This window comes from Clarias gariepinus, chromosome 24 (assembly GCF_024256425.1).
Source record: "Clarias gariepinus isolate MV-2021 ecotype Netherlands chromosome 24, CGAR_prim_01v2, whole genome shotgun sequence".
Classification (NCBI taxonomy): domain Eukaryota; kingdom Metazoa; phylum Chordata; class Actinopteri; order Siluriformes; family Clariidae; genus Clarias; species Clarias gariepinus.
In genome coordinates, this window is record NC_071123.1 from 15,622,719 (window position 1) to 15,648,687 (window position 25,969).

Consider the following 25,969-nt stretch of genomic DNA (forward strand, 5'->3'; position numbering starts at 1 on the left):
ACTGATTAGACCCAACAAGCTGTGGGCTGTGTGTCAACCTGAGAAACTTTGAGACATGGCTTCTCAGTTTTTTACAAATATTTTTTGGAAATCTATTATGCAATATTTACTCATTTTAGAAAATCTATTCAGACATTTAAATGGGTTTGCAGTGTGTGCACAAAAAATGCTTTTTTCCCACCTATTGTGACCTCATAAAAACAACAACAAAAAAAAACCCCTCAGCTCGTTTGTTCCTAAGCTCTGCTGTTGGAAACGGAGAAATTATGAGAAATAAAAAACAATTTGAGGGCTATTTCAGCTGGAATATGAAGAGACAAACTTTAGGGAGCACAGAGACTGGTGATAACTAAAAAGTAAAATGTGGGCCTTTCCAACATCGCTGTGAAAAGAGCTCTGCTAGTAACCCAGGAGGTTCTGTAAGCAAACAAGGCTTCTAGGTTGGTTCTCTACTTTATTAGACATGTTTTTCAAATCAGAACATATACAAATAACACATTTTTCGCCAGAGTATAAAACACGCAAGATATAATACTTGAACCTTTTTTCCCCCTTTTTTAAACGGACATAAAGAAAATATCATATTCTGGTTTCTGGTAGATTTTAATTTAATATTAAAAAAGCATTAAAGCAAAGTTGAAGTCTTAAAAATTATATCTTTTATTTAAGAATTCACTGAATAAGGAGCCAAGAGTTTTTAGAGAATGTCTAGTGTGGTTAGGGTTTCTATAACTAGTTCTAACCCAAAGAGAAAGAGAAAAGAAAAGTGTAGAAACCAGAATGTGTAGTTTCATGCTTTAAATGTGTTCCCCCCCCCCCACTTAAACCCAGTAACCCAGTGTAAGGACACACAGACATCTCACTGAGTGATAATATTTCGAGTGATAGAATATTCCGACACGGACACAATAGAAATATGCCGAACGTTATCATATAGTTTTCATATTAAAAGCTAATATCCGCCTTAGGAATTGTTGTAAAGTGAGCGGTGCAAAAAAAAAAGAAAAAGAAAAAAAAAGACTGTTAGAAAAGAAAAGGCACGATAAACTCTGCCATTCGGTGCAAGAGGTGATGAACAAGAAGTAGGAACATAGAAATTTCATTCCACTCAAATTGCAAACAATCGCCTGAGATTAGGGAAAAAAGGGAAACAGAACAAGACATGATCCTTCCCCCCCCAACACCCCCCCACCCCCCAGCCTTTACATGCGATCATATTATCGAAATGACAGAGGAGCCGGACAGGCAATGAGACAGGGTACCAAAAAATGTCCAAGAAGAAAAAACAGACATTCAGTGATCTTTTGATGATTTTGCTTTTACAGAAGAGTATCAAACGTTAAGCAAAGTCCATCAAAGGGCGTTAAGCAAAATCAGTTCGAGGACCATTTAAGAACACGGCATGCATTGTTATTTGATTATTTATTTATTTTTTCTGTCACGTCATAGAGCTTTGAATACAAAGGCAACAGATTACAAAAGATGTCACAAGTCTGGCTGTTGCACTGAGCGCTTTGATAGAAGATTTGCTGCAGCAGTCCTCAGTTACACATGCCTGGCCATATGAAGATACCGACATTCCTACAGCTCTAAAACTACTCGAAAGTGGACGTCCACATCAATTTAAAATGCACTACACAAAAAAACAGATAGCAATAGATATATATAAATACTAGCCTGAAAAATAAACACTGAAAATAAATACGTATTAAAAGTCCAGTACTGAGAAAAACCACTGAATGCATGCTAAATATGTTTTGACATTGTGCCAGAAGATCTCTTTAGTGGATGAATGAATGAAATGACATTAAAAAAATAGATGAGATCAATCCTAATTTAATATGTATATTTTTTAACCCTTAGCACTGTACTGAACGTGGCTCATTCAATACAGACCTCAATGACATCTAGACCAACGTTACTGTAAATCACCAGAATGACTAGAGGAGGGTGCAAAGCTACAATCGTTCACTTGGAACAGGATTTCTGCTTGGAGGCATTTTACATGTAAACAGGATAGATGTTGGTCCATCGCTTTTTCAACATCACACATTCTTGATGGTCTGGCTGAATAAAACACATTTGTTAATCTGCACCAACACTGGGTCCTAAAGTTAATAATAATAAAAATAATACTACTAAAAAACAGAAATAAAAACAGAACAGCCAAATGGAGATCTAGAACAAGGATATAATTATTATTATATTTTTTTTTTTGCCATTTTGGTCAGGCATTCAATTTATACACCGGATTCTAGATGTAAACAATCAACGCTTTTTTCCACCAATACTGCCTTCCAAAATCTTTTTTTGGTCTAACGATCCATCTGATCGAGCGATTCACCCGAACCTCCATCGGCAGCTCGTGTAAACAAGATTCTCGAATACGTACTGTACTAAAACATCAGAGCGGATCGTAAAAAGAGCAGAGAGAACAGCAAGTTGAACAGTACTGAAACGTTTGTACACAACGCCCTGCTATTCGCCAGGGAGAAACACCTCTTCATATCAACACAAGCTGGCCCAAGAAGCTCAAAAGCCACATCGAACAGTAAAGTTGACACAACGGGAAGTACATATAGGGGTAGATTCTGGGATTACGGCAAAAGAGGTCACTTTGGTACCCATCTCTGGACTGTAATGTTGGAGGTGACGGTTAAAGGCCAAGCGTCAGGTTCTTGCAGGAGAGCAAACAGATGCTGGCGTCTCAGTCGTCAGTCATTGAAGCCTGAACCAGGGAGTTCATTAGTGAGTGTGTGCCAGCGCTCGATTTTCTTGTCCTTGTTTTTGAGACAGTCAAACCAGTGTTTCAGGCGCTCGCCGTTGGCGTTAATGCCAAGAGACACTCCACCTGGATGGAAAAAACAAACAAACAAACAAAAAAAACTGATTCATGGGTAGAGTGTTGATTTTATTTGATACTATTTTTGGGGCATTGTGCTTTTCAATTAGATCCTGCATCACTAAAAGTTACTGAACGATTTGTCTCTAGCAGCAGTATTCCTTACAGATTTCGAAGTATTAAAAGTATTAAACATATCTAATAATTATTAAAATGCTGTGTAACTTGAACAAAGTAAATAATTTCTTCCTTGACACATCTTTTGTCCAACACTCCATTCCAGCAGGTGGCGATATTGCCAACTGACCATAAACTCAAAAGAAGAAGCAGTAGTCTCACAAAAATGAGTTTTTGTTTTCTGCAAAAGCTGCACTATATTTTTAAGGATTAAAAAAAAACAAAAAACTTTTAACCATCAAATGTAAATAAATTCTAAATCGATAAACTGAACCACAGATTTTCATAAATAGAGTTGGCCAACAAAAGAATATTTATATATTTAGTCACACAACTCAAACACTGAACGTTACAAGAAACAAGTTAAGACTTACAAGATACACAACAAATATCAGAAGCATACATACTTACCTATGAAATCATTGGATTTGCCAATATCATAATCCCAAACGGTCACCTCAAGGGTTTTCTTGCTCAGTTCTGTATACTTGATCTCATAAAAGAACTCCTGCGTAAAACAAGAAGACACATGAAACAGCTAGAACAGAATATAGCAATCTAAACATAGGAATCCAGTGGATGAATAATAGCATGTTTGCTAAGAGCTAGAAAGAAGTAATGAACTCCAGAATTGTCCCCATCCTTTAAGAGAATAGACAGAAAAGGAAACTGAATGCAAACCAGTTGTAATATGCTAAATATGGCTAGTTAGAGAATGTACGTAGCTGTAGCTGTGGTGAAAACAGTAAGAACGGCTCACTAGTATTTAAACACTTCACCACTGGATCTGATCGAACACGAGGTGAAACACTTCTGTCATTAAATTGTGTTGAGAGCAGAGGAGAATATACAGTATATTGTTATATATATTTTAAATCAGTGTTGGGAATCTGATCATCCAGCCGCCTGCTCTACAGTGATCACGAAAGCAAGGGAACTGAAAGAGATGATTAAAAAGACTGCTTCTGCCAGGAGGTTATGACATGGCTGTGGATTGTACAACAAGAAACAAAATAAGTTCAATCCACAGAGGAACGGCTGTAGGGAAAAAGGAAAAACTAAATCTTTGCTCTGTGGTAACTAATCAGATTGGAGCCCAAGAGTGAAAATGCTGTGGTTCAAAATGGGGTAGTTGTAGTTTAGATTACTGTAATAAAATACTACACATTGTATGTTTCTTAGTGAAGTGGAGAGAGAGAGAAAAAGCAGTACCTCATTAAACTCTGGATTAAGGGTCTTCTTCTTGACAGCAGTCTTGTGTTTTGACTTTTTGTTCTCGTCTGGCTTCAAGTATCTGAAATGCATTTAGATGTAGACTATATAAAAACAGAGTTCCAGCAGAGGGCACTGCTACATCATAGATGTTTCACCATAAAGCATGAAACAAATCAACAAACATGAAAAAGTAGAACAAAAAAGATACTCCGGTTTCTGTTTAATTTGATTTGAGAGAAACACCCTGAAGGCTTGGCTATAAATGAGGTTAAGCGAGCTCTGACCCTCTGATTATAAGACTGCTCCAAAGGCCGGAGAAACCCAGGCCCTGGAAGCTGATTAAAGACATTCCCTACAGGGAGGTCAAGATCAGCATGGTTTAAATCACGTTTCAGTGTTTGTGTAGTGTTCTGATGAGTTTGGAGTCTTTAGAGGCTCGAAACGGAAGCGGTTTTTATAGGCCAGAGGATAGAATTAAATCTTAAGTGACAAAACGTAACTCAAATGGACTGCATATTTTGTCTTAGATCATAAGAGCAGAAGAACAGTGAATTCAGGTTAGATAGGCATAAACATGGTAAACAGTTAATTCTTGACTTTTTAACTTTCGAAAGCATCCAAAATGGCTGCCACTAACCTGACTCTGAATCTACAGGTTAATCTAATTGTGTGTGTGTGATCTAAGTGTGGATTCTGGATGTGTAGCTAAGCTAAAACTTTTCCCATCTTTATTATATAAAGCAGTCATAAAGAAAGTCGATAGCAGCATTATTAAGTACGGTGAGGGTAGCTGATAGCGTAGCTCACGTCTTAAATGATTAAATAACAGATTTCGCCCTTACTGCGGCAGAAATGCATGAGCCAGTCAGACTCAGTAGTTTAATTCTACAGACTGTGCACTGAATTTATTTTGTACATTTCCTCACCCTACCCTGAAATTAATCCCTGCGACACAGATGCACACTCCATCCTCTCCCTGGCACTTTACTCACTGCCTGAGCTGCTTTATAACGCTGCCGCTTGCTGTAATCTAATAGGTTCGGGCTCTAACTCTTACCTCCTGTGGACATCATCTTGATGCTTGATGGTGTTTTGGGGAAGAACCCTTGACATGAACACTGGGACAACACCAAGACACGCCCTTTACTCAGATTTAAGATGCCAGGAATGTTACATGAACTTAGGTTGGAAATGGTTTGCTTCATAAAAGAAGAATTTATATCCAAATATAAGGTCTAAAGGTCTAAAGTCTGGCTGGATTTAGGCAGAGAGTTATGTATAGCACAGCACTCCTAAGCTGTATTTGTATAGCTATATAACAATTATGTCAATGGAAAGTTCTTTCAAGTACAGCAAGAATAACGCGTGTTTGTCTGCGTGTGTGCATCCGTTCTGCCACTGTGATCGACTGATTTATTCATTGAATAGCCAAGTGAATAAAATGACTGCTCACACACCTCCTCTAACAATGAGAAACTTGCATTTAATTTTAACGGCTTCCTGTTAAGAGAAGAGGGAGAGAGAGAGACAGAGGGGTAAACTGGATTATCTAATAAGTGCATCCCCAGTTCCACTCGAACACCTCAGAGCCTTCTCTCTCTCATATCGTCAAACACACTTTTTTTTTTTTTTCTGTATACCGAGATCAGCCCAGCTACTAAATCTGGTAACTCTCAATAAACCAGTATGCTTCAGGAGAGGCTCCTCATCCATCTCTCTCGCAGCAGCTGACTATGACTAACTATTTCTGATGGCTATAATAGTTTGTATCCCTTAAGGCCTTTTGTTAATGGAGAAGCTCTTCTTTTGTTTAGATGAAACTTTCTCAACCGCATCATAATATCTGATTGGACTTAAAATAAAAAAATAAAAAAATTGGTAAATAAGCACCCCAATCAAGTCAAAAGAGGTTGGCTGGAATGAATGAAATGCAAGCGGTGACATATGGGTAATGGTGAAAGCCGTGAATACATTCATGGGTTAACAGTATAATTGACCAATGGGACTTTATAAGCTCTTGCCGGACACTGATAGGGTCAACCAATTGACCAACAGGTTTGCCAATCTGTTTGGTGCTACAGCGTAATCTCTTACTCAATCTCAACTGATTGCTGTTGAAACGTTTCAGTACAGAGACAAAGCCCTAATCCGGTCGTGTTTCATAAACAGATTAAATGTGAGGATGCTTCTTTTCCTACACATAAAGTTCATTACACTAAGTTTGTCAATTTATACATCTGTGACCATCTAATTATTCTGTATCATGAGACGTGACCAGAAGGTTGCTTCACCTGGTCTTGTTTTACCACGTACACCAAAGCTTTTTTAATCTGTAAATGTGTTTAATCATAACTGAGTATCTAGTTTAATAGTGTTTTCAGCTTTTTTTCCTAATACTCAGAACATCATAATTGCTATCCACATAGTACAAATAATTCTGAGAAGAAATTCTAAATGCATCCGAGTCTGTATTTCTTCGCCCTCTGCACAGCAGGAATTTCTGCTTTATTACCCTCAACCACTGCTGTGAACTCAGCACTTAGGACTGAATATAAATTTTTTTTAAATGCCTTGGCAATTTCTTTCAGATGTGCCCACCTTAGAGTCATGCTCCTTATTGATTACCTTCTTTCAGTTCAGCGGATTTATTTCTACTTATTTTGAACACAGTTTCTCAAAGAGACAGGTTCACGTCTCGCCGTTTCGAGGTCACTGTCCGTACTTAAGCTTGCTGTAAATAAAAAGTGGTGGCCTTTTAGCTAACCGGTGCTTCCAGGCTTCCTTACACAGCTAGCCAAGCTCATTACAGGATTACCGGTGAACAGAGGAATTTACACGGGAAAGGTGAGTCGCCAAGACAGCGAGAGGAACTCACGTTTTAACATAAGGGTCGGAGAAGCCGTTTGCGTCCATGGCAGCAAGGTGTGCGCAGCGGATGATGCCCACCACCAGGCCACACTTCTGCGAGCTGTACTTTAGAGAGATCATGATGCGCCCACGCTCCTCCAGAGACTTATCGTCTGTTTTATCGATCTGAAAAAAAGTGGACGACAGCGAAAGATTAACTTGTGGTCGCAGGTTGTGTCTCTGCCACCAGCCAGTGTTGCCGTGTCTGTAGTTTTGTGTAGAAAAGAAAAATGAAGGTTAAAGTAGAATGAAATGAACAGGCTAATTGCTTATCATATAGTCATGCAAGCAGAACACACAGTATGGTGCAAAAAGCCCACTATGCACCTTCCCCCTTTCCCAGTGATTAGTTTTGTCTGATTCATAATCATAGCTAGAATATCATCTTGCTGTCTAGACTGTTTTTTTTTTTCTTTCTGTGCCTCCCGGCTTATTTGATGCCGTCAGAGTTCAGTGTGTGTTTTTTTTTTTTTGGTTTCTTTCTGAACCCTAAGCCACCTTAGTCCATCAAGCATGAAGTTAATTAGCTGTGGAGGAGGCGTCTCTTCTCGTCGCCCACAGCAGAGCTGTGTCATTTCCGTCCCCTCCGGAGCACGTACACTCCCCCCTAAACAAACAGCTCATGCTGGCAGCCAGCTGGTAGCTGCTCCAGAAGCCAGAATCAACTCTTTAGAGGAGAAGTTTTTTAAAGAGGTTAAACTCTTGTCTGACTGGCATCACATCATGACCACAGTTAGGGCAGAGTTAGAATGAGAGGTTTGGACCGTGATTTCAAAGATAGCCATAATTTACCAATTAAAAGAAGTTTTTTTTTTTTTTTATGTGGGTGTTTGCAGCAGCCTCCGTGTTATCCTTAATCATCTCCTAGCTGTTAGATTTAGTGCTGATTTGAATAGCTGATCTTCTTGAATAATAAGGCCATATTAACATATTAATGCAGGAAAACAAGCAAGAAAATCACATTTGGCTTTTAGTTAAAAAAAATCTTCTAGTGCTGGATAGCTGGTAGATCATAAGATCATTAAAAGAATGAAGCAACAAAGCATGTGCTTATTGTCAGGACACCAATATGTATGTAGTATGCAGGAGATTTATATTTACTGATATCAACATTTTGACATCAAAATCCTTGAATACACGCATTAAAAACACTTCAATGCAATGCATGTTGCAGATCCCACTCTCCCACCGAATCCCATCGTAGCTGCTCTACCGGATACCAACATTAAATTTGCTATTGAATGAAGAATTCCATGCTAGTGTCACTGCAGGGATGAGAGTAATAGCTGTTCAGCAGTCGTCCTGTTGTGAAGTTTTTCCATTGCTGAAGGTGGAACATGTTATGGCAAAAAATTGGATAACGCATTTTAGCATGGAGACAAATACGTAAATTTGTACTGCAAATTAAAATAGGAACCTTTCATTTTTGTATTATTGTGGCTGAAGAATAAAAGGAATTTTATTTCTATTATATTTATTATGGACATATAATGCACAGTTTTTCTTCTATAATATTATTTTACATTCTATGTAGTGTGCATTTATAGTAAATGGAAAGCCATTTGATATCTAGCTTTAAAAATATAGTAATTAGAAAAAGTAACTTTCGGCTGATGCAGAACGTAAAAAAATTCTTAAAATGTAATTAGATTTTTTTTATATTAATTTTATTTTCATGATGATTGTAAATGCCATATTTGACCTGAGTTTATATATGTTGTTTAAAAAATTAAAGAACTGATGACACTGCAGAACTGTGATGACATAATTAGTTTCGGAAGCGTGCTTGAATATCAGAACACTCTTGTTTGAAAGCAAATTTCCCCCCATAAGAAATAATAGAAACTCCAACGAATCGTTTCACAACCCACCTGACTCCCTGTGTCAAAACAAAAAGCGCTTGCGTGCCACATAATACTCGGTTCTCGTATATAAATGCGAAGAAGCAATTTCCCTCTGGGATTAATAAAGTTCTGAATGTTTTTTTTTTTTTTTTTTTTAAAGACTCGTTTATCAAGTCAAAATTTATTAGAAATTTTAGCTTGTCTTGTGGAACGTTCGCAAATTGGGTTACTCAGAATCTGAGGTTCCACTATCGTAGGGGACAACTGATAAAGTGAACAATAAATGAAGGTAAAAACTGAAGTGTGCCTAATAAACCTAATAAACCTAATAAAACTACTTGACTGAGTTCCATCCGTTCATCTTAGCTACTCTCAGTTCTTTCAATTTTAATAACAATGATAGATGATGAATTAAAAACAGTTACGATATTCTGTAAGCAAGGAATACAATACCACTAGGTCTTCTGTTACAAGAAAATAGAAAGTCATTGCCCTCAGTTTGTCTACACCTTCTGAAGAAAAAAACAAACCATGCTTGGGCGATTGATAAGTGGGGTCATGTTCAATTTACACATTGACTGAGGGCATCCCATCAGCATTCATTATCTCTGCCCAGCCTCACGGGTCTCAGATCTGACACTATGACTTTGCTCATTGAGTCTTGAATGATCGTATATCGGACACGATAGGCTGTGATGGAGTGTATCGACTTGCTTGCCTCTACACTTTCTCCTTTTTGCTGACCAGTGCCCGAATTTGTTCCATTAAATGACTGTGACAAATCTGTGAGGAAATGAAAGATTTTGCTGGAAAAAAACCCCAACTACAAACACTTGGCTGATAAACACCAAACAAACGAACAAAAAAAAAAAACATTCAGAATTCTCAGGATTTTCCTGGGCTGTTGTGAGTCAGTGTTAAATCTAGTGTTAGTTTTTAGATTTAAGTCATTATACGACATCTTATATTGTACACAGTTGTCTTTTTTAATCTAGCTAACTAAAAGTTACAAAAACCCTGGGCTAAAGGTAGGACATTTCCCTTATTTATTCTCACTGCTCTGAAAGTATTTAGCCATACTGAGCCTCAAAACCAAGCCCAAAAAAGATATACTACTATACTATATACCCGCACATCAAATTGTGTCATTACTGTTTCAACATACTACTGATTATGCAGCATGCACTTGAAAGGGAATACTACTGCCCCAGTTCATTGTACTCCCATTCCATTTAAAAACCAAAAACGAAAAGTTGTTTGCAGAAACCAATAAAAAAATCTATCAGTCTTTATGTCTAAAACGTGAAATTCTACAAGTCTAGATCTGTGCCAGTACACGGTTTCATTTCATTTTATGCTTCTGAGCCAGGCAATCAAGAGCTTTAGAACCTCTGACCTTCCAAAGGCTTTCCTCAGAGACCTGACCTCTCATAGCTTAAAGACCATGAAATGAAAATATTAATATATGGAGCTCTGGGGATCGATTCAGATGTCAATTTGTGACACATGTACCAGTGCTTTTGTTTTGGAATGAAGTGGCAAAAAAAAGTAACACGCACTAAGATTTTATTCGACCATTTCTAGCTTTGATGTAGTGGCCAGTTCATGTGTGAAAATGATTCCTCAAGCTCCCAGAACCACTCTTTCACAATTGTCCTGGAATATTCCTGTCTCATCAGGGAATAAAAACTCCACACACGTGTTACCCTAACCATGAGTTATTCAGTAGATTCAGGTCGTCATTATGTTGCTGAGCCTAGACCTGACCAACTAAAGCAACCTTAGATCATAACACTGTCTCCAGAAGCTTGTACAGTAGGCACTAGGCATGATGGGTGCAATGCTTCATGCGCTTCCTTTCTTAGCCTGATGCACCATCACTCTGGACTATGGTCAGTCTGAACTCATCAGATCACATGACCTTTTTTCATGGCTCCAATGTCCAATCTTTATGCTCTTTATAGCAAATGTAAGACTTTCTGATTAGTCTTACTAACAAGTGGTTTTCTTAGGGTCACATAGATCCTGTGAGCTCTCATTAAACTGTGTCAAAACACTCTTACTATTAACCATAGGTGATTAGGGATTTCTACTTTTTTATAAAGCAACTGCACCAAGGGTTTAAGTGATCACAGTCATTCATGATTTAATTTTAACTGCATTTTTTTTTAGACCACTCTCTTTCCAGATTTTAGTTAAAGGCCTGGATGGTCCGTAACCCAATTACAGTAATTTTAATGTTTGTCTTTGATTGATACAGACTAATATTTTGACTTTTTTGAATTGAAAACTTTTTTGGCCAGGCAGTGTATTACCTATGTAACACCTAAAAGCCCAAAAATTGCTGAACAGACAATGCAATGAAAAGCTTGCATACATATTGTTCTGTCATTACCTAAATATTAAAAACATCATTTAATGCAATGTCTCCATAAGGAAAAATAAAACAGCACGACTCGAACCACTGGAAGACATAATGCAGCAATTCACCATATTATGCTACAATGGCCATATTGCAAGTTCATAATAGTTTAGTGGAGTAATTCTTCAAAAAAATAAGCCCTGAAGTTAATTAGAAAGAAATTGACGAAATCTAAAACCGTTACAGACGCTAGGTTGGGTTCATTTACCAATCTGATGAAAAAACATGAATGGCTTTAATGGCTTTAATAATGGAAATGAAGAGAACAGTCTGCTAATCCAGATAAGTGTTTGCTGTGCCGCAGTTACTGCATCTGAACCCGTTCTTGTAATCCGAGCAATACACAATGCCTGGTCTCAGAAAGGTCTTAAGACTGAGGTGTTTTTTTCATTAACAAGTAAAAGTGTGGTGAGGTTCAGGCTAATCCTCAGACAGCTGCACTAGAGCTTGAAGAAAACCTATTTTAATTGGTGAAAGTCTTCCTTGGGGTTGAGCTTCTTCAAGGTTGAAGGTCTTGGGCAATGAATTTATTGTGACAGAAGTTGTACTTCTTGTACATTAAAATGTCTCTTAAGGTGACTCTTATGCATGCACAGCACGGCAGGAACGGAACAAATTGTCTGTTTTCTGTTGAACCAGAGAAACTAAAAGTGCTGCTGAGACTTGATCCAGTGCATGTAGGTTCAAGAGTCTGAAGGTTCATAGCTATACTTTTTTGTTAGAAACTATAGGACTAAATGAATAACAGACTTCAAACTTGCCATCCGAACAATTATTACTGGTTGTGAACAGCTTCAAGAAAGACTTGTATGTCAGTAAACAATGTATAACTCTCTAATGAAAACACAATAAACAAAATATACTCTTTATGAAAATGCGTAATTACATTGGCCATCTTCTTCTGGACAAGATTAAAATGTTAACATTTTGGTGGGTTGAATTTCTGTGTTTGATGGGAGGAAACCAGAGTACTTGGAAGAAACCCACCAAATCCAGGAAGAACATGCAAACTCCATGCACACAGACAAGAAGCGGTACTCGAATCCTCAAACATGGAGGTCTAACACTACAGTAACCACAACACCACTGTGCCGCCTAATTGAAATTGGTCAAGTGTGAGTCCAAGTCAACTTGCAAGTCATGATGCATGTCACAGTCAAATTTTAGGTTAGACTAATATATGAGTGCAAACAAAATTGCACGTCAGTCAAGTGAAGGTTTTAATGAAATTGCAAGTGAAGTCCAAATCAAATTCTAATATTGTCAAATGTGAGTGCAAGCCAATTAGCAAACGATGTGTCAAAATAAGATCTGATTTTAAGCAAGTTCATGTCCACATCAGGTCAACAGCTGACTTCATTTTATTGCCACATGTGTTGCTGAGCCTGGACCTGAGCAACTGAAAGAACCCAAAACCATAACACTGCCTCCAGAGACTTATACAGTAGGACCTACTATGCATGATGGGTGCATCACTTCATGTGCTTCCCCTATTACCCTGACTTACCAATCGCTCTGGAACAGGGTGAATCTGAACTCATCAGACCCAGTGACCTTTTTCCATTGCTCCAAGGTCCAATCTTTATGCTCTTTATGTAAATACAAGCATTTTTTTCTGATTAGTCTCAATAACAAATGGTTTTCTTAGGTTCACATACAGTAGATGTTAAGTGAACATCCCTGGAGGTATGAGGCTACAGTGCTAACCACAACACCACTGTGCCATCCAATTAAAATCATGATTCAGTCAAATGGAATTGCAAGTTAAGTGCAAATGATTTGTGTCAAAATAAAATATGATTTAAAATATGAAAAAAGATGACCAAGTTCAAGTCCAAACCAAATTGCAAGTCACAAATCCAAGATCAATCAAGTGCAAGTCCAAGTCAAACTGCCAGTCAATCAAATGTGAGTCCAAGTTACATGCGATTTCAGACAAGGACAAGCCAAAATGACATTGTAAGTTAGTCGATGCAAGTCAGGGTCAAATCAAAGGTCAGTCAAGTGCAAATCCTTCAGTCAGTCATTTCTTAATTCAAGTCCATTATCATTAATACCGTATTATGCACATCACCACCAGGCATCTCAATTACTGACTAATGTCTTATTTGATTAGACTGATATGCAATCTGAGAAGCAACAATAATAGTTTAACATCTGTAGCTTCAAACATCTTTGTAAACTTCTGCAATCCTGTATTATGCATGATTCACTTTAATAAATGATTTCCAATATATTCACGTGCATGAGATCTTGGATCAGTCTGGTGATTGGGAATTACTCACAGGCAGCTGCTTCTCCAGGCAGTTGTAGAAGTTCTTGGTCTGGTTAGGCTTGAGCTTTTTCAGGGGGATGCGAGTCTCGCCGATGAATTCATTGTGCCGGAATTTGTCCTCGTCACACACGGAAATCCTGTAAAAGCATTAACCACAGGGACAAGATTAAATGCTGCAATAACACTTTTCTGAGCTACGGGTAGGAGGAAAGAGGAAAAATTTCAACATATCGCATGTAAACACTGCAATTAGGTGATGTATAATAGGGCATCACTACAGGCACAAGGATTCAAAGTAACAAAAGCTGTATCCTTAAGCGTATTTTAACTGGTGTTGTGTAAGTATAAAAGTCATAGGAATTTATTTACATCAAATCCTTATAAGAAATAAATTATCTAGCACTTTATTCTACCAAATTCAAGTGATCTTACTTTTGTATCATACTTGGCCATAAGAAATTTTTTTTTTCTCAAGTGAAAATCCCTACCTGACTGGTAAACATATCCTTCACATAATCTTTTAGGCTTAAATCTGATATCTGTATCAGTCTTGCTCTCGATGAAATGCATTTTCTGTGCTATTTGCTGTATGGATTAACTCAGGTGGGTAGAAAGACGTATGCTTTTCTTTGGCACTTAACAATTACAGTACATTTGACTGGATCAGAGGTGGAAGGTAACTGACTACATATACTTCCATACTGTACATAAGTACATATTTCTCGTATCTGTACTTTACTTGAGTAGTTTTCTAAGGTGACACTTTTTACTTTTACTCTGCTGAAAAGTACTGCAAATATTTGTACTTTTACTTACATTTCTTGCGATACTTAACCACAGTGATGTGTATTAGCTGACTTTTATGTGGAATTGCCTTTCCTTTAAGACATGTTTAACAGGTGTTTAACAGAAGTGGACCTAGTTGCAGACACCGATGAAAACAACAAGTTCACAACCGGGAAGCAGAGAGACGAGAGAGAGAGAGAAAGTGATTTGTACAAGCCCTGTAATTTGGTTGCCCTGTACTTCTGTACGTTTACTTAAGTATACAAGTCAGTGAAGGACTTTTAGATATATTATTAGATATATATTTGCCATGGGGAATCTCAACTCTTACTCAAGTACAGCATTTGTGTACCTTGCCTAACTTAAACAAAAAAAGCAAGCAAGTTTCCAAAAGTACATCTGACTGGTATACTGATTTATATACAGACTTCTCAACAACGATTTTAATTTACTATTTCTCAAGATAATAGAATATGATTTACTGGATTATTTTCAACACTCTACTGTTTTTCAGTGCCAAGTCCCACACACTATATATGGATCCTAATGATACGATCCAAAGTCTTTACCCAATATATACCAGGGAAGCATGACTGTGCCTTTGCTTCTTTTAGGCAGTTTGGGTGTTGGATTAAGACCACATATATGCAAGTCTTGGTCAAGTTCCAAGTAAACCCTAGTGTTGTCCAAGTCTGACAGCACTAGAGAGCTGTTTGACTGAGAATGAAACTGACTGCAAGAAGTGAAACAAAAATGACGTACTGTATTTGAAGTTAATTGCAAAAAAAAAAAAAAAAAAAAAAAACATGAACAGAGCTTCAGCTGTAGAACTGCAGAAATGTTCTGAATATTTGGATGGATAAACAGAAAAAAAAATCAAAGAGTGGATGTGCTGCACAAAAATGTCAAACTATTTATTAATAATAAAAAAAGAAATTTCTTTTTTTTGCGCAACTCCTACACACACTTAGGAATGGATCGTTTTTATTTTATTTTAATAAATTAGAGCCCTATACTCCCCAGTGTTTTGCTTTTTGGTTTGTTTAATTATGTGCAGTCAGGACCCCAAATAAAAAGATGCTCTTGCCAGTACAAGTATCCTTTTTCTTTCTTTTTTTTTTATTAAATCTTGATGGGTTATGACTGTTCATGTATCATGTACTCAGAAACTGACAGATGGTTAGCTAGTGTTCCTGTGAAGTAGTGGGCCGTTTTACAAATTTCTAGCTTTCCAGGGAAAAAAAAGGAAGTAAAAAGGGACTGAACTAAAATGAACAGCATGACACGCAGATGATAAAACTTCACAGGCCGTATAGAAGATAGATAAAATTTGAGTATTAGATATCCATTTAAATATTAGGTCATAACCATTGTCATAAAAAACACACACACTGCAGTCACACTATAAATAAATAGGGCAAAAAACCCTCTGCTTATAGAGAATGTCATTATATCAAAAATAACTCATTTTACAGGGATCACTCCACATACCTGAATTTGATTGGAGGAGATCTTAAGATCAAAGGGCTCTAGTCAGGACGTTCCTTAAAGTTTAGCAATTAACGTTTGAAATAAAATAAAATAAAAAAATCCAAAAATGTTCACATAGGCTGTTCATGCCTCTTCGTAATAGGTGGTAGTGTCCAAAAATATGCCACTTATTATTTTTTTTGTTAATGTTAACCGTCATTACAGAAGTGCTTGTTTTAAACCTCTAATTCATTGGCTAAATCCAACTCTGGGCATTAAACTACTAAATAGTATACACTAACATACTACACTCCAGGGCCCGTATTCACAAAGCTTCTAAAGCCTAAAAGTCGGTCCTAGTGATGAAATTCTAAGAAAATTCTTAGAATTATGACATTTTCTTAGAATTTCCCCATAAATTTAGGATTAAATCTTAGTAAAGATAAAAAATGATTCATGAAACATCTTAGCCCTGTCTAATTTGGTTTTCTTGTTTTACTTCTTTTCAGAAAATTGTTGGCTACATACCATCCAAAAGTGCAACTTAAATAAACTGTCCTACAATCATGTAAATTGGTAAAAAGGTGAGCCATTTTGCTCCCATCAATCTGAAATGGAATGCAAGTAATAAAATCAGTATGGAATTTAAATATATGAACCTAACTACTGTGTGGAAATTGGTTGCTTTAAAAGTAGACACATTTTTAACATTTGGCTGTTTTAATTAACTTTAAGATACCTAGCCTATAACAGTAACTTTGCATGAAGTAGCCTGTAGTCAATTAAACAATTTCTTCATATACAAACATTATGATTTTACTATCATACATTCCATTTTCACGAAGAGCGCATGTCAAGACCTTTACAGAGGTCAGAGGTTATTTTTATCAACCAGTCACAGTCCTTGAGAATTGTGGCATCATCCCTAGCAACGGGGTCAACAACACCTCACCAAGATAAAGGTTTTTGTACTTTTCTTACTCAGAGTTGCTCTAAAATGTTTTCTAAATCACTTTTAGTCTAAGACTTCCAGCTAGGACTTTTTAGGCTAAGATAAGAGCTTTCTTAGAGAATTTTAAGGAGCTGTGTGAATACAGGCCCAGATGTTTACGTTTAGTTTGAAACTGTGGCAGGTTCATCACTTCTGTAATCACATCTATCTAAAACATGTATGGGGGCACTTTACACAGGTGAGAAATAGTAGCAGTTTTTGACAAGTGTTGACAATTTATATCAAACTGTGTGATGTAGATAGACTTTGCAGCAAGCTGGTAGATAAATTCACTTGTTGGATTGTTCGGCAGAATATTTAGGTGATTTAATCTACATCACAAAATCGAGGAACCAAGTGTATGATGAAGAATTTAAATTCAGGACCATTCATCACACTCTAATCAAAAAAGTTTGGGAATGTAGAATGGCTCATCAAAACTACATTCATTATTAGCCATAGGTCATGCAGTTATTACTATATGTATTACTATAAAAATGTTAGTTTATTGATTTAAAAAAATACCACAAATAATTAGTTTTTAATGCGGAGAGTAACACTTTGTCATGTAGCATAGCAGTGTTTTGTAATATGATGTTTTTGTCACGCCGCCAACCCGTACCACATATTGCTGGATTATATTTGGACTTCATTCCATCTGTAGATGAGATGGAACTGACGCAACTGTCCATATGTACTTAAGGATTCTTAAGGATTTTCTTTTATTGCAGTCTCTGTGTGTGTGTGTTTATGTGTATGTTTGTGTGCAGGGAATTAGGTATTCGACCGGCCACTCACTCATACACCCACATACCCTCAATCACTCAAAGTCTCACAGAGATCTCATAAGCAGCTTTGGTAGGAGCATGAATGAAGTTCACATTCTCATTTTAATGCATATAGGGTTTTTTCACCCGGCTACGTTTAACGTCATTAATGAAACTGGCTTCTTAAAATCTGCTAGGACTTGAAACCTGTAGTTTCAGGAGCTTGATAATAAAATGTCCACGGTCTTGGCGTTCATGGTGCCAGCAGCTCCTGCATGCAGATTTTACAATAACAAAACAATTCTACTGCTTAATCAAGATGTTGCTGTCATCCATGCGCTAGTTTATAAAAGTTACATGAGGTCTGGTGAAAAAAACCCCCCCTGAAAATATCCAAGCTGTTTTCCCCTTTGTTCTTAATTAACATGTCAGTGCCACAAAGCAGAAGTGCTGCATGAGTCAGAGATCTGCACCATCTTACATTCGCCAGTGGTCCTGCATCACATTATAGTAGTGGTATTGGAACATTTACGGTGTTAAATGTAAAGAAAAGAAACTCAGTGGGGTGTACCGGTTTAGGGAAACAATCACTGTTACTAAAAAAGAAAAAGAAAAAAGGAAAAAAAGAGTGCAATGAGGAAGCATGTCAGATTGAGCTTAGGGGTGAAAGCCATCCTTAGGAGACGTGTGCGGGAAATATCAAATAATAAGGACAAAAGTTGAAGGAGACCCTTAAAGGCATGGAATAACCCATTTTGCAGCGAGACAGATGGCTAAAGCGCGCCTGTGCTCATGTTTCATCTGCTGCCAATACAAGTCATTCCAAACACATCTCCTTACCTTTGAATGTCTACAGGTTTGCAAGAGAGAACATGAGTCTGTAACGTGGGACTTAAATCACAAATACATCGATGTTTATGAATACTGGTTAGATTTATAGCTGTATCGAAGGGGTGCAATATGGAGACGATGACTTCAACTGAAATCATTTAGACTAGAGAAGTGCCAAAGCATAAATCCACGCAGCACACACTTGTAGCATAAAGGAAATCAATAAGAAGTGCAGCAATATCCGGTGGTGTTGACAGTTCAGATAAAAAGGTGAACATGGTGACAACCACACTGCAGTAAACTGTAGACGTAATATTAGTTCCTATATACTTGGACCTAAAGTTCTGCGTGCCGGTGGGTGTGAAAGGTGTGTTGCAATTAAAACATTTGCATTAAAAAGTAGTAGTTGTTACACAGTCCCTACAGTTCACAGGAGCTGATTTAAAGCATTGAGTATGAGCTTTGGTTGCTGTTCATTGAAAAAAAAAATAAACAGAATTTTCAGAGAGATAACAGTAACTTTAGGAGTGGCCAAATCAAATTAACTTTGTATGTACTTCAATAGAAGCAATGCACTTTTAAAGGACTTGAAGACCATGGAAGACAAATAAAGTCCACACAATTCTTTCTTTGGGAATAAAAAAAAACATCACCTGACCTTAACCCAACTGAGCCTTTACTGAATGAAAAACCGAAGGCCGAATGACCCACAAAACAAACAACAACTTAAGACGGCTACGGTAAAAATCTTGAAAAGCTTCTGCAGGCAGGAAAATTAGCATTATTAGGTAACGTCCCCGACATTGGGTCCCTGACTTCAGGTAGTCATTGACTGCAAAGGATTCTCAACCAAGTATTAAAAATAATCCTCATACACTAATCAGCCATATCATTAAGCACATTAACATTAAAAAACACCTAGGTGTTATGTTCCCCTAGCGCCACTGGGGTGGCTCTGGCCCCTCAGGGTATGGCTCTGCAGGGCCTCTGGGAGTGTGCTGTTTGGCACCAGGATGTTGGCTGCAAATCCTTTGCACAATCGGATTGGGGTCTGGAGAGTTTGGTGAGTTTGGTGGGTGGGTGGGTGTGTGACCTTAAGCTCTTTGCGCCTGTTGGGCCCTGTGCATGGCCGGCTGTAGTGCACTGGGTGTTCTGGTGCATTTCTATTGTTTCCAGAATTTTTTGCAATTTGTGCTCCATGGATTTTTTGTGGGACGGGACTGGACGGTCTGGCTTTGATGCATATGATCCTGTCACCTTTTTACTGGTGTATAGTTGGCGATAATTATATATTAGTTACATTTGTTTGTCCAATTACTTTTAAACCTTTGAAAATGGAATACAGCGAATGCAATATCAGTATCTCTTAAATAAAACCTGAAAGTTTAAAAATCTTTTTCAATCACACATTGCTTCATAGAGGGGCAAAAAAAAAAAAAGAGTTAAACTTACTGTTAAAATCCTTTTGGAGCTGACGGTATCCCCTGAATAACTACAGCTCTAATCAGGTCTGCCACCCATCACACATTTTCTCTCTCTTCCTCTCTTTATTTCTTTCTTTCTTTCTCCAGCTCAAGATAAAACGGATCTAAAGTGTATTTAGTAAAATGTTTGGGCATTACAAGCCACCAGAAAACATTTGATGTGCCTCAGAGACGTTTGGATGGTCCTTGGAAGGTCGATATGAATACTGTACCTAAAGAGTTAACCATGTCACTTTATTAACACACGGTTATGTTTTTTTGGTAATAGTTCCTGGATATAAATAGCCATATAAAAAATTTTCCCATAGTCGGCTTATTGAATACTAATATTGCATAACGCTGATTTATGAATAGAGTGTCTAAGAAAGAGGCAGACATGTGGTATGATGTTTGTGGACTTCAGACAGACTTACAATCCTAATTTTGATCATCAGTAAATCACAGAATCCTGTCTTGTATTGTCTTCAATAGAACTGGAGTGGATTGTGAGTTTGTTGGGTCTGGGTTTTTGACCAGTCCCTGATAATAGCCATGCCGTTTTGAAGCTGTGTTACAGCCTACATCACAAAGGAAATACCAGACCATATATCATCCCACAGTTTAATTTTTTCCCTCTAGATGTTCAGCTACAAAGCCAGTATTACTAAGGAGTAAATATCATATGCTATATAGTTGTAAAAGTTAAATAAATTCTACATCTTTGCACTACTCGTATAGCGACGAAACAAGTTTGATGTGTAGTGTTATGACATCAGACAGTCATGGCTGATCTTTATTTGGCAACCGTGACATCATTATAAGAACTTAAAATGTGTATTGTGAATAGGTTTCAAGTAGGAATTTTTTGTTCTGTCTAAGTAGTAAAATATGACGTTTTGCGCATACAACCTTCGCGTAGAAAATGAAGATAATCTGGAAAGTCTAGAATTTCTCCCTATAGGATGTAAAATAATCCACATAGTAACAGTTGAGTGTGGGCGTGCTCCCTTCTTGACTCCTACTCAGACATGTGAATTAGCATGGTTTTCATTACAGAAAGTCTTTTGAGGTTTAGAAGCTGCCGAGAGACCTGAGAGAGAGAGAGAGAGAAAGAGAGAGAGAGAGAGAGAGAGACTTTCATATAATAAAAATATTTCATTCTATAAATGTCCACGCAGAACGGCTGGGTTTGCGGGCCAGGAAGCATCAAGGCTAGACAAGGTGCTTAAATAAAAGCCAGCCCCGATGTATGGGATGAGGACAAGAAAACATTCAGAAATGACAGATTGGAGACTGCTGATTTGTCATTGTTTAGTGCTTATTTGCATGAAGGGCGAGCGCTTGTCGTCCCCCCCGAAAAAGAAAGACCTTTGAAGGATACTTTGTGTTTCCATGGAAACTAGCAGAGACGGGCCTAAAGAAAAGCCATGATGAATCATCAGGTGGGCCCTCCCAGATCAATACACGTTACCTGCACATACACCCACACACACACACCACATGTTCAGATACAAGCTTGCTCTGGCAATAGGAACGTGCAGGTCGCATTGCAGGTCACAGTCTTGGAACAGGAAGTAACAAATTTGACCACTGAGCATCACTATGTAGGATGAATATTTATTATTACACTTTTTTCTTTTAAATGACAAAATAAAAGGCTGCAGGTCTAATAGCGTCAGGAATGACAGGGTTAATGCTTTGCTAACACTTTGCCAGCAGTCATTAGCAGTCCTGAGAAAGTACAGAGTCGCGCTGTTTATCACAGGCGATCTCTGCAGAGCCGTTGCCATGCCTCATTAATTTCAGTACAGTCCAGACAGACATGTGAGGGATGCGGCACGCTCGCCCTTTTGCTCCTAACCTGCCGCGATTCAGTCACAAACGCGTGCGTTACTTCTTTATTCATTTATTGATGTACAGTAGAATGGCTTGACGGTTCTGTGAATGCGACATTTGAAGAGAGAGAGAGATATGAAGTGCTCGGTACGGGCAAGCAAGCGAAGGCTGATAAATTCTCTTCTGCTGCGTAGAGAACAAACTGCACTGTTAAGAATGAAAGAGGATGGAGCAAATCCTACAATATCTACTGTCCGATACAGTTCACATCCGCCGCAGGAAATCTCTAATTCCTATTAAGTCAAAACGGAATGCATTGTGGACATCCGTGAAATCCGCAGAAATTGTACTGGACTTGAATAGCAATGCCTTCCCATTCCACGCCTTCTACGATTTTTTTTCCACCCAATAACAGAAACAATATTAACTGAACACTCTGCGACCTCAATCATCATTAACTCCTCGCTGCCAACCTTTCGCCCATGAGAACACGTGACAGCTTAGTTATGTGGTTTATAACACAGCTGGCAATATGTTAACCGGCTTTGCATGGTGCGTCAACGAAACTACCGCAAATTTTATGTAACATCTGAAAGGGATGAATGCGTTGCATTCGTCTGGTTTCCAGACGAGAAGAATGTCAATTAACCGCTCTGTCACAGGACATGAAAAAGACGGCACGACAGAGCTGATATAAATAGAGAAGCCGCTTAGAAATCAGAATGTTGTTGTATAAAACTGACAGTGCATAAAAGAAGAAAAAAAAAAGCGTGACCCACATTAACCCGTGCTGCTGGGTAATGAGGGATAACCCCACTGCAACTATGCTGCTGCTTCGAGAAGCTTAATAGACCATGAAACTCAATAAAGTAGCATTAACTTGTGCAATCTGCCAAAAACTGCATTTTTTATGCAATAAAAATGAGGACAGTGTACACGTCTTAATAACATTTAATTTCTTGTGTAATGCTAAAGTGCAACGTCTCTGACAATGGAGACTCCTTCCAAAAATGCAACATAAGCTACCTGTGTTCATACTGATTTACGTCAGGATGACAATAATGAAGAACACAACAAGGCAGAGCAACATTAGCATCCTCATGCACGCGTCATTGGCTAATGTGTGCGTGTGTGCGACTCTCCAGCATTAAATGAGATTAACCTAGTTGTCCAGGTGAACGGGGAAATCTCTTGTTTGTGCAAATACAAAACACTGATTTACAGTGAATATTTTATACCTCAGCTGTCCATGATGAATTTAATGAAACGTGTAACTATGACAGTTCAGAGTGGAGTGTGAAAAGGCTGTCAATATAAACCGGAAAAGACATAGTAGTGATGTTGACATTTAAGAAGGATTCAGGAGAGTGCGGGTACCTGAGTGTTTTGCGGACCATGTCCTCATCGGTGATGCCGTAGTAGGTCAGCGTCTCGCTCCAGATGGGGTTCAGGGTGTTATGCAGAGTCTTGGTTCGGAGCTTATTGGCCTTAACAGGGAGACAAAGTTTGTGGAGAGTGCTTAAACCTAAAACAAGACATTTACTCTTCCTCCTCCGGCTGCTTCCGTTAGGACCATTTGTCTCCATCTAACTCTGTCTACCACATCTTCCTTTGTTACGCCGACCTCCTGCATGTCCTCCCTCAACTCATCCATAAACCACGTCTCGGGCCTTACCTTTTCCCCCTACCTGCCAGCTCTATCTCCAGCATTCTCCTCCTGATATACCCGTCATCCCTCCTCTGTTGTCCAAACCATATTAATCTGGCCTCTCTAAGTTTGTCCACAAACCATACTACCTAATATACTCAATATGGTATATAACATTGCTGGTATCGCTCTCGTTCTGTAAACTTTCCCTTTCATTCTCGCCGTTACCTTTCTGTCACAAATCACTCCTACTACTCTTCTCTACTCATTCTTCCCTACCTGCACTCTCTTTTACCTCTCCACACTCCCCATTGCTTTGGACACTTGACCCTAAATATTCCTGGTACACCACTCTAGACTTATGTCAACCAGCTCCGTAGTGTACTTTCGCGACTGATCACAATATCATCCGCAAACATCATAGTCCATGGGGACTCTTGTCTAACCTTATCCGTCAACCTGTCCATCAACACTGCAAACAGAACAGGACTAGGAGCAGATCCCTGGTGCAGTCCCACCTCCACCTTTAACCATTCGGTCGTACTCGTGGCATACCACACTGCTTTACCCTGTACATATATTTCACTACCTTCTCTGCCAATCCTGACTTCCTTCTGCAATACCACAGTTCATCTCTGGGCCCCATGTCATGCGCTGTGTTCATCTACAAACAAAACATTTATTGTGGGAGGAAATCACACATAGCTAGAGAAAGAGGTAAACAAAACCTTTTTTGGCCCAAATAATGTCATGCTTGGACTGCTCTCCAGGGTGGGTGAATCTTTGAGCATTAAATGTTACATAATGGTCCTCGTAGATGGCATACAAACTGCTGAGTACCAGAAAGAAGGCTTCGCTTTGTAAAAGTACCAAATCAACCTTTGCAGTGAACTATTTAGCAAGTTATCGGTTCTAAACCCCACTGCCTGCTGCACTGTACAAATCGCCTGAGGTGATCTGGCTCACGGGAGAGGACAGGAACCTGCGGGTGTGCGCAAACACTGATGAAACCGAGCCAAATAAGGACCAGAGCGGAAAGCTGTCATTTAGAACATCATGCTGGTAATGTATCTAGATGCTAGCCAGACTAAAGCGATCTATTTTACATACAAGAAAACAAAAGGTCGCATATGATAATAAAAACATCCAGACATGATGTATTATATGATAATCTGCACTCAGGTAATAAACACTTGGACTGTCTTAATGTATACAGCATGCTAACTAGCATGCAGTGTCTAATTACATGCTAATTTTTATAAACACTAGTTAGCTAGCTTTGTGAACAATATGAACCCAGGTCACTTGATCACACTGAAATGTCCTCTTGCCCAGAGAGATAGAATTTATTACATATTTTTGTACATATTCCACCCTGTGTAAGCTAATATCACCATGCAGAGGGTAGAGATAATATGCATTTAAGGTATGTAAAGTGTGTGTATGGAAAGAGTTCATAAGTACATACTTTGCTGGCTCCAGGTAGCAGGTGCAGTTTAACATAGGGATCTGACAGCCCGTTGTGATCCATGGGTTTGAGTCCCTGTGCAAGACCAGAGAGAGAGAGAGAGAGAGATGTTTAACAATGACAGCCAGGATGAACCCAACCCTTTTCTCTTTCTGATATCATCCTACTTTTTGCCCCAATATAAACCAATTTAATTACAAACAAGTCAAAACTGAATGTTGACAGCCCCCCCAAAAAAACTTCCTCTAATTTGAAAGATAATATTAAGATGGCAAAGTGTGGGTTAAAAGCCCACAATTACTTGAAATGTCAAAATACCCAAAGACAGAAATCTGCTTTGACATGACCTTAACAGAGAGACGAACTGTTTCGCGCGACGGGGAGGGCTGTGAAGTTCATCTACAGCTGATTAATACATACCGCATGTGTAATTGCTCAACGAGGCTACATTTAAAGGCTAAGTGTGGGAGTGTCGAGATGGGAATAACACACAAACAAAGGTGTTATGCAATATTTTCATCTTCTTAATACGTGGGCTGCCTGTTTCGCTTTTCACTCGTAACTTTCGCTCTATTTGTCCAGATTCTGTCACAGCATAGGTCCAATAACCACTTTATTATTAACAATAGTAAACCAATCGGCCGGTTATTATTCGCATAAGCATGCAGGTACGGGTCGAGAGTTCCATCAACTGCTGATTTTAAATGGTGTGGCAAACAAAGAACATCCTATCAGGAGCGTTTAAAAAAAAAAAAAAACTGATAGAGGTCAGAGAAAAATAATGTAAGCTGACAGGAATGCTACAGGAACTTAAACAACTTAAACAATTTACAACCATGTTAAACAGAAAAGCTTGACAGAATGACTTGACACAACATGTTGGGTTCAACATCATTTACAGTACAAAGAACAGGAATCTGATCTGCTAGATTGGGCATTAGCATAGTTCATGACCTGTATTGACCATATTGACCACGCATGACTGGTTAGTATAGATGAGTGGTTGGACAGGGTTTCCCAATAAAGT

At 38.4% G+C, this 25,969-nt stretch overlaps 1 protein-coding gene across 2 annotated transcripts in view; it reads right to left on the minus strand.

Moving 5' to 3' along the window:
• Positions 1-434: 434 nt before the first annotated feature.
• LOC128512436 (double C2-like domain-containing protein beta) overlaps positions 435-25,969 on the minus strand; it is a 67,118-nt gene continuing 41,583 nt past the window's right edge. For both annotated transcript variants that reach the window (XM_053485707.1, XM_053485706.1), the window contains 7 exons: positions 24,943-25,017; positions 23,204-23,313; positions 13,693-13,819; positions 7,110-7,267; positions 4,232-4,313; positions 3,431-3,527; positions 435-2,851 (listed from right to left, as the gene is read on the minus strand). In XM_053485707.1, the coding sequence (XP_053341682.1) occupies positions 2,715-2,851; positions 3,431-3,527; positions 4,232-4,313; positions 7,110-7,267; positions 13,693-13,819; positions 23,204-23,313; positions 24,943-25,017 (786 nt within the window). In that variant the 3' untranslated portion in view covers positions 435-2,714. The remainder of the gene's footprint in view (positions 2,852-3,430; positions 3,528-4,231; positions 4,314-7,109; positions 7,268-13,692; positions 13,820-23,203; positions 23,314-24,942; positions 25,018-25,969) is intronic.